The 9,026-nt window shown below is 40.8% G+C and overlaps 1 protein-coding gene across 1 annotated transcript; it reads right to left on the bottom strand.

Moving 5' to 3' along the window:
• Positions 1-2,641: 2,641 nt before the first annotated feature.
• On the bottom strand, positions 2,642-8,737 carry LOC311495813 (carboxypeptidase A2-like). Its single transcript, XM_084555425.1, has 11 exons — positions 8,615-8,737; positions 7,862-7,943; positions 7,291-7,425; positions 7,052-7,150; positions 5,850-5,951; positions 5,551-5,652; positions 5,121-5,231; positions 4,795-4,885; positions 4,035-4,234; positions 3,384-3,468; positions 2,642-3,153 (listed from the first exon to the last, which is right to left on the bottom strand). The coding sequence occupies exons 1-11, from the start codon at positions 8,677-8,679 to the stop codon at positions 2,966-2,968; spliced, it is 1,260 nt and encodes a 419-aa protein (XP_084411551.1). The 5' UTR covers positions 8,680-8,737; the 3' UTR covers positions 2,642-2,965.
• Between the last annotated feature and the right edge of the window lie 289 nt (positions 8,738-9,026).

The following is a 9,026-nucleotide window of genomic DNA, read 5'->3' as shown; positions in this document are numbered from 1 at the left end:
TTTGTTTACAGTTTCCTCATTCTGGGACACAATTTTAGAGCCAAGGACCTGCCTACAGATACAGTATCATTATATCCAAAAGACTTCATGACATGCTGATTCAACGACGAGTAGTCCTCCACTGGATAGACAGTAGATCTCATATCCACTCATATCCATGAATGCTCATCAGCTAAGTTTTTGATAGCTTATTGTTAACTGAATGTTATGGTACAGACAGATGATATAGTGCACGGTCGGGTTATGGCCGTGGTAAGCCTTACAAATTGCTTCTAATGAGCTCTGCCTCCTTTTGCTTACTTCTCACACATAGAAATGATGGACTTCAGTGCCTGTAAAACAATACACATCTTTATTCAGAGTGTTCTTCTGAAACCAAACCCTCAACCTTGTGTTGTCTTGAGATGTACATCATCCAGGCCGGTACATCCTTTGATTTTACTCCACCGATCTGTATTGGCATACAGCATATGATGGCCAGTTACTAACTACAAAATGTAGTGCGGAATCTCTAAGGATATGCACGAGGCAATTTAGCCACAGATAGGACCACATTGCACCATGGTCTCAATATTTGCAAAAAACAAAGACAAGCAGTGTTGACTGATGTTATGTTTTCAAAACTTGTTTAAAAGAACAGCTATAAAATGGTTTGTGCTTTAGTTGTGGTCATAACAGTTACCTCTTGTGTGGTATATTGCAGAGATTTAACTGGAACCTTAACTTTTAACATATGCCTCAAGTTAATCAAACTAGTTTATAATGACCACTTTGTAGACCTGGACAGGTCTCTTAAGAATCATAATGACCATTTTATTACTGAAACAAATGTAAGTAGTCTGACCTCTAAAAACACATACAGAACACTTTTAACAATATATTGCAATGATTCAGATTTTATCAGCAGTAGACCGCACTAGCAGTTTGAGACACAGATTAAAAGTTGTGAAATGTTTTATTGCTATAAACAGATTTTGGGCGATTTAACTGCCTTTTCCTCAACCATCCTTCATCAGACCAGATCTTGATAACAGGCACCTAGTTTTCCTATGTTCCTTGTGTTTTTTTGACTTTTCATTTTTGGGTTATCTTTCTGTTACCCTGCCATGCCACTACAGCACCTCTTTCACCCTGCTGTAAGATCCCATTAAACTGAATTTTCTTCATCCTGCCTTTTTTCCTTGTGCCTGAACAGAGTACATCTGCAGTATGACAGCTTTAAAGTAATATTTGAAGACTTTACTCACATCCATCGTTTATAAGAAACACAATGTTTGATCATTCAGTGTTAATTTTACAATTTTAATTTATCAGTTTTATATAGTGAAAAAAAAAACTTCTTTCTTTGGCCATTTGTGTGACTTTTTTTTTTTTTTTTTTTTTATCCAGTCACGGCGACATCTGCAAGCATCTGTGATGCTTGACAAAGCACTGTGTCAGAAGAAGTCTCAACTGCATTCAATCAGCCTGATAACATCTGGAACACTGTCTTGTTTCCAAGAAAAATAGAAATTTATAGAAACTATAAAGTACTATCCACTATAAATATTGCAGGTGACTAGTTGTAGGAGTGATGTGGTGGGTGGTGAGCATGGAGCAGTCTGAATGAATAAACACTGCCTCAGTTACAGTGTGTGTTAATTAGGCGGGACACACTGAAGTCAGCTGGACAGAAAGGGTTTGTGACTTCAGCTCCAAAGCACCGTTAACGTTTTAATGGAGAAATATTGGATATCAAAGCAATTAAAGTGTCCAGTTCTGTATATATCTACTGTACATTTACCAGTCCTGTCTTACTATCTAGTCTTTTGCAAAGAAAACAGGTGCAGGCTCAAAGTCAGAAGTGTTACAGGAGCTCATCTTGTCTTCCACACCCTCACAAGTAGTCTACTCCCAAGTAGACCTTAAACTCAGTTTATAAATCTGTGGGACGCCGTAACCTACACACGTAGCCTATACCGGTGCGAACCATTTATACTTGTGAGCTCGTCAGTCTGGCTCGCTCTGTGAAAGCGCCACCCAAACGCCAGTTGGCGCTGTATATTTTTTGAAAGTTGAGTTCATTTTTGTTTCTACTTCCTGCTTCACTTTCAGCAATGGTGACTGAAACTTTCACTGAAATTTCCCAAGACGAGTCATACTAATGTTTGTATCTCATTAAAGATACCTCCTCTGTTAACCTTTCCTTGATGTGTTCCATCTTTATTCATCCAAAACAATCACTTCAAAAATTGCAGAGATGGAGAACAGCTGGAAACATTAAAGTAGAAATACGCTACTACCAAGCGGACCAGTCAGAGCTCTTGCGGTCTGCGTCGCAGTGACGTATAGTTACATTTCTGGGGAGGTGCATGTCAGGCTACGGCATTAGGGTCTGCATAGGGTCTGGGCTGTTCCTGTAGCTACGGCATCAAATTGATGCAGAGGTATAAACCACGCATTGTATATCAGACCCTTCATCATTCATACATTCATTCATTCATCTTCTGCGACCGCTTGTCCTGTGAGGGGTCGGGGGGGCTGGAGCCTATCCCAGCTGTCATCGGGCGGGAGGCAGGGTACACCCTGGACAGGACGCCAGTCTATCGCAGGGCTAACACAGAGAGACAGACAACCATTCACACTCACATTCACACCTACGGCCAATTTAGAATCACCAATGAACCTAACCAGCATGTCTTTGGACGGTGGGAGGAAGCTGGAGTACCCGGAGAGAACCCACGCAGACACAGGGAGAACATGCAAACTCTACACAGAAAGGCCCAGTCGGCCCATGGATTCGAACCCAGAACCTTCTTGCTGTGAGGCATCAGTGCTAACCACCTGACCTTTTACCAGAGAGAGACAAACTTGCTGAAACAGGATATTTATGACTTTATTGGTCACAGAATAATGCGGCATTAGGAGAAAGCAGCAAAAATCTGAGTCGGTGGATTTAAAATATTATCATCCATCTATAAAGCCATCAATAAGGATGGTCACGGACGTACTCCATGATGTGCTTCAGAGCCAGCCAAGTCTCTGAAGCAGTGGGGATGATCTGATCAGCTGGCAGGACGAAACCATAATAGCCAGTGTCCCTCAGCTCAAAGGCAAAGGAGTATTTGATTCCTTCATCGTAGGACCAGTCAATGCTACCGCCACTGGCTTGATCTGAGGAGAAAAGAGACATGGCACTTCTATTACTAGCAACAGCACTAAAGATAATACTGTAAATAAACATACAGATATTGTACATGTACTAAATATAAATATTTACTTTTGTTACTAGTTGTTAATGAATAAAAAGTACTGTAGCATAAAGTGCAATGCAACTACATACAACTACTACAACAGCTAATGATTTGAGGTGGCACAGACAATTAGGAGAAAAGGTTACTCACAGATGATGTTACAGATGCTTCCAACCTTGTAGCTGGTGCCATAGAGGGATGTGAGTTTCTTCACTGCTGCTCTGCCAACAGAGTCCTACAGGGAAACAACACATTCAGACAAAACTGCCACAGGAGAGAATGAGGTATTAAATTTTAAGGCTTTACACACAAGTTTTATTGATATAGCCCCAAAACCACAGATTTGTGTAAAAAGTCGTAAAGTTATGTATGACTAACTACAGGGCAATGGGTCCATTAGGCCCCACATCAGAGTTCATTTGCACTGCTGTACAAACATGAAGCAGAATATTGCTGAAAAAGAGAGTAGATTAGAGTAGTTATGAGAGATGTGGTGTTATATGTGAGGAGTTTAGAGTCCATCAACCCTGAAGCAAACAATTTTCAGCAATAAAACTTTAATTAGGTGAGAAATTGCAACCTCCAACTAATGCTATCAAGCCACTCTGCACTCAAACAGCAAGATACAAGGCTGTGTTCATAATAGCTTACCAGAGTCGGAGGAAATTTAATGTGCAGGAACCCCCTTGCAGCTGCAGTTTTGATTTCGACCGAATTCACGTCAGAAAACTTGTCATAATCAATTTGCCACGTGCTTCCTCAGAGTTCCCTCCATTTTCTCAATTTAGTTATTTTTCTTACCAGCTCAGCCTGGTCAGGCACACGGCTGCAAGAGTAGCCGTAGGGGTACATGAGCAGCTGGGAGTAGGCGTGGACAGAGATGAAGGACTTGAAGTTGCCGTGGCTCTTGACCAGGTTGACCATGTTCGCCACCTCGATCTCAGAGTGAGCCGATGGGCCATGGTAGGAATCGGAGCAGGGGTTAGTACTGGCGCCGGGGCCTGGATGGAAGAAGTGATATTAAGACACAGATCATGATCTGCACAGCAGCACGGTCAGTACTGACAAACTGCGGACATCGGTGGGGTTTCATGCAACACAGCTCAAGAAGGGCTGAGAAATTTCACAGAAACATTAAGTTCACAAGCCTGAGTAATCTAATGTGAGCAAATACACCTGTTCTGCCATAAAGTCTACTTAAATGATGCATATAATATTCAGTTTTTTTAACCTTTACATATTTTTTTAGTACTGAAATCATTGTTAGCTGGGGTCTTGTATTAGTCTGCATTATATTCTGAGGGCCTTCACGTCTCAGTGTAATCTACTCCAGCAGCACCTTTAATTATGACCTCACTGCTAATTTTTTCAACGAATGACCAAACTGTTGCACTGAAGTTCGAGTTTAAAAAAGTTACTTCAGTCAGTCACAATACAATGACTGTAATGTAGCAGGTCATTTCTGTGTCCTATAGATTTATATTTGTATTTTTGGTCTCTTAAGAACAAATGTAAACTCATACATCACATTTTCATACATCGGCGACTTTACAACACTTACCACCAAAGCCTGCATTCCAGTTCCTGTTGGGATCGACTCCACGGCACAAAGAGCCCGGGTTGTGGGAGCGGGTCTTACGCCACATACGATTCTGTACGTCACACAAAGTCAGTCAGTACATCTCGCCTTTTTCTTTTCACAGGACTTCATAACAAGGAGAAACTAACTCTATTTGTTTCTTTAAAAAACAATATGATCAAACTTCTGGCTTTAACAACAGTATCAACTCAAAAATAACAAAAATCATGGCAAAACAGGCAACTGGAGGAGAGAAAATGCCACTTTTTACAAAGCCAACAGGGTCTCATTGAGTGGTGAGGACTTACATCGGTGTGGGTGAAAGCGTAGCCGTCAGGGTTGGCCAGGATCAGCATGTAAATGTCCATGGTGTTCAGAAGGGAGGTCAGGGAGGCATCGGTACCGTAATCAGTGGCAAGCTAAGAAGGAGATCAAATAGGCATGCCAAAAAAAGAGCAGTCTCTCATATCTTATACATTTTTAGTGACATTTTTATACAAAAACAATGTCTGCTACAATACAGGAAAGAGATGAAAGGAGTGTATGGAATGTGATACTCATTGAACTCCATCACTTACTACTGAGTCCCAAAAATAAAATAACACTATTATTTAGGATTTCCGTTTTTAAAAAAAAGGCATTATATGTACATTAATTACTTAATTACATTAAGTGCCTGAGTATGAATGGTACTGGTTGAGTAATAATTAGGGCAGTTATGACTGAGTTTGGTTGTACCTTGTTGGCTGTCCACACTGCCGTAGCAGGAGACACCCACTCTCTGGCGTGGATACCAGTGTCGATCCAGATCGCAGGGCGCTTAACGCCGCCAGTGCTGAACTAAACACAAAGTCAACAGAGGCAGATTCTTGTTACTTTAGATAAGCTTTGTACAAGTGTATGACATATGAAGTTTGTGGAACATAAGGTTTTCTCACTCCTAGTAAGCTACCATTGATAATATATATATATTTTTTAATAAACCTTTTATTATAAAACTAATTAACAGGTACTTGACATTTGCAGTGTTATCATACCTTGAGGACATACATGGGCCTGTTCTCATAGGATCTACCAATTTCCTGCTTCTCGACCAGATTAGGGTACTGAGCCACCAGAGTGTCCATCCAGCTGTAGATCTGTATGCACAGAGAACAGTCATCACAATGCAGACGAATGTAAACACACATACTAAACACACATATAAGACACACTTAAAAATCTGCAATAATTCTAAATAAGGCTGACCTGACTAGTTCAGGAAATGCCCATATCTACATTAGACCGTACAGCTGATAGTATGGCCTTTACTGAATTTCAGAATATGTACTGCATTCTTTATTAGAAAGGTTTATTTATGCACTACACTTATGGTTGTTACCTTAATGATTTCAGCATAAAACAAAATCAGTAAGTTACCCCTTTAAAAACTGGCAACTAATATTGCATTAATAGTAAAAGTTGTGTTTATGTGTGTCTTCTTAATACACATTCTGATAGGATACCTGGACATATCCAGGACGCAGTTGCAAAGCCGCAAAGTTGATCCGTGTCAGTCTTACTTTTGCTGTTAAATTAGCATCTAAAAAGTTAACTTCCCTCTATCAGACTAACTCTGCGTGACAGGTATCAGTGACGCATGTGGACCAAATGAGAAAAGGGGACAATGTCACTCATAATTTGTGGCTTGCTGACAATATCGTGGCGTGAGAAACTTTTTACAGAGCCCAGTAACTGTAACCTGTAAATACACAGCAGTCGTTTTTTCAGTAGTTACAAATATCTAGCAAATGAGGTTTACATTTCGAAACCATAGCATCTTGGCCTTGTTCTGAACTACCGTGCTCTGATGTCATACTACTGGACATTAAAGTATAAACGTAACTATTGAATCTTTACTGAGGGTAAAAAAATGGGTTTCTGTTGGATTGGACCGAGCTGGGAAGCGGCATCTCTCCTGTTTTTAAGTAAAAATATCAACATACCAACAGAAGCCACTCCTAACTTAATCGTTCACTCCAGCCATATGAAGGGGAGCATTACCGGTAACGTACATTTAATAGAAGAGAAAGACTATTTGATGGGTTGGGTCCATCTTGATGTGCTTGTTTCACTGTATGTGTCATTTCTAAGTATTTCGTGAACCAATCAAGATTTGCTCAGATGCGTTCTAATCAGGGATTTCTAGAGAGTCTCATCTGGAGTGAATGTATTCCATCCTCATGTGTCAGTCGCTTACTGTCTCCACAGAATGATAGGCTGCAAAGTTGAAGCTCCTGGTGCTGCGTTCCATCATCTTGTTCCTCTCCATCTCAGCTTTCTCTTCATTGAGAAGCTCCTGAGAGTGACACACAAGGAATTCATTACACTACTGGCATCATTTCATTCATTTCAAATCAATCCTTGGATGCTGCAATCGAGGTCAAAAGGAGTGTGTGAAATATATTCATGAACCAGCGCATTTGGACGATTACAAACCTGAAGGTTGTCAATCATGACGGAGTAGGGGATGTCGTGGACACGGAGGTACTCCTTCACAGAGCTCAGACTGGAGCGGGGCACTCGGATTTCGACAGGAAGCTCAGCTGAGACTGGGTGGAGCCAGAAGTCCAGCTGGAACCAAAGAGCAAATGAGAAGTCACAGACTGGACTGTAAAAGAATTCAATGCAATTCAACTCGCTTCAAACGAAAAAGTGTTGCTATTAGTTTCAATCTAAATCTCAAAGGAGCAGATAATAGACTGAATAAAAAAAGGTTAATCTCTGGAAGCATTACATCACAAGAACTTCTGGGACCCGGAGACTTTGAGATTCTCTGACATGTGGAGTTGAGTCTGTTAACTTTAAGCCCACATAAACTCTCAACTGGATTATTAAAAGTGTATCAGCACTGTTGACCTTAATGTGCCTTTTGTACTTCTGGGAGGTTCGTGAATAAATGTTTGGCGCGAGCGGCTCAGAAAACCGGAACGTAGAGTAGTTGTTTTTGCTGTATACCCAAAGCAATAATCGTGTGCGTGTTTGTGTGTGTGCGTGTGTGTGTGCGTACCTCCCACTCCTCTTGAGTCTCCAGAGCCTTCAAGAGCTGGACCTGTTCCTCCGACTGCACATTGACCCTGATGACCTGATCTCTAAAAGAAATTCATTTCAGTCTCTGAGCGTGATTATTTAATTTTTTTTTTATCAACACTCTTATTATCTGGCAAAATACAGAGAGTACAGCAGAAGATGAATATTCAGTTTAGTGGCTACAAATATAACCAGCAATTACTGGGGCAGCACGGCGAGGGCCCTGAGCTCCACACTCCTTAATAAGACTGCAATCTTGACTTAATCTCACCATTAAGTGAATCCATCAGTGTGCTTTTGCAACTTGTGTAGTTAGCGGGCTCTGAAAAGTTCTTAAAATCTTCGAAGTAAGACGTGGTTTATTGTGGTGTGTTAGAGTTTTTTCATTGCCATACACGGCACTTTTTAGTAAACGTAACACATGTATTGTATATTTGATCGCATTCAACCACATATTCTGCTGCCAGGCTGTAACATATATCAGTTTCGTAGGTAAATGATTGTTTAGGTGTTACAAATGTTGATACTGATGTGATAAAGTGCCCTTTATATATATTATTTGAGGATTATTCCTGTTAAGCAAAAGGTTAATGACATAATCCTATACAGAAAACAACTGAATCACCAAGCTGGGCTGTAAATGTTATTTTTTTAAAAAAAATATATATATGTAAAATGTATGAGCTGGGAGTGCTAAAAAGACACAGTGAAAGCAAGGTAAATATGAACATACCCATTGAAGACCTTCTCTGCTTGGGCCGCAGCCACAAGCACCAAAAGCAACCAGAGGCCTCTCATCGTCACAGTACGTCCAGACTGGATGGCACAAGTGTGTCAAACATTGGTTTTTCTAGCCTCTTAAGAGTCAGGTGGGCTGTTCTCATGGAGGAGAGTCAGCTCAGATAATAATGTACCTACCTGGAAAAAGCTTATTTGGGGTGACGGAGGCGCTGATTAAGCAGTGTGTAATCTTTTCAGTGCTCAGCTGCAGATAGCTGTAGTTTCCCCAGACAGTTTACGGGCTCGTGTGAAGCAGTCGGTCTGCTTAAATAAACTTGTTCCCATTAATTCAAATGAATTCTGCACACTGTGTGACTGTTGCGTGGCAGTCACAGTGTGTGCAGACCCGCAGGTTTTATTTTTTT

This window comes from Chelon labrosus (assembly GCF_963514085.1).
Source record: "Chelon labrosus genome assembly, chromosome: 11".
NCBI classification, from domain to species: Eukaryota; Metazoa; Chordata; class Actinopteri; order Mugiliformes; family Mugilidae; genus Chelon; species Chelon labrosus.
The sequence above is the reverse complement of the archived record's forward strand: the minus strand, read 5'-3'. Positions and strand labels throughout refer to the sequence as shown.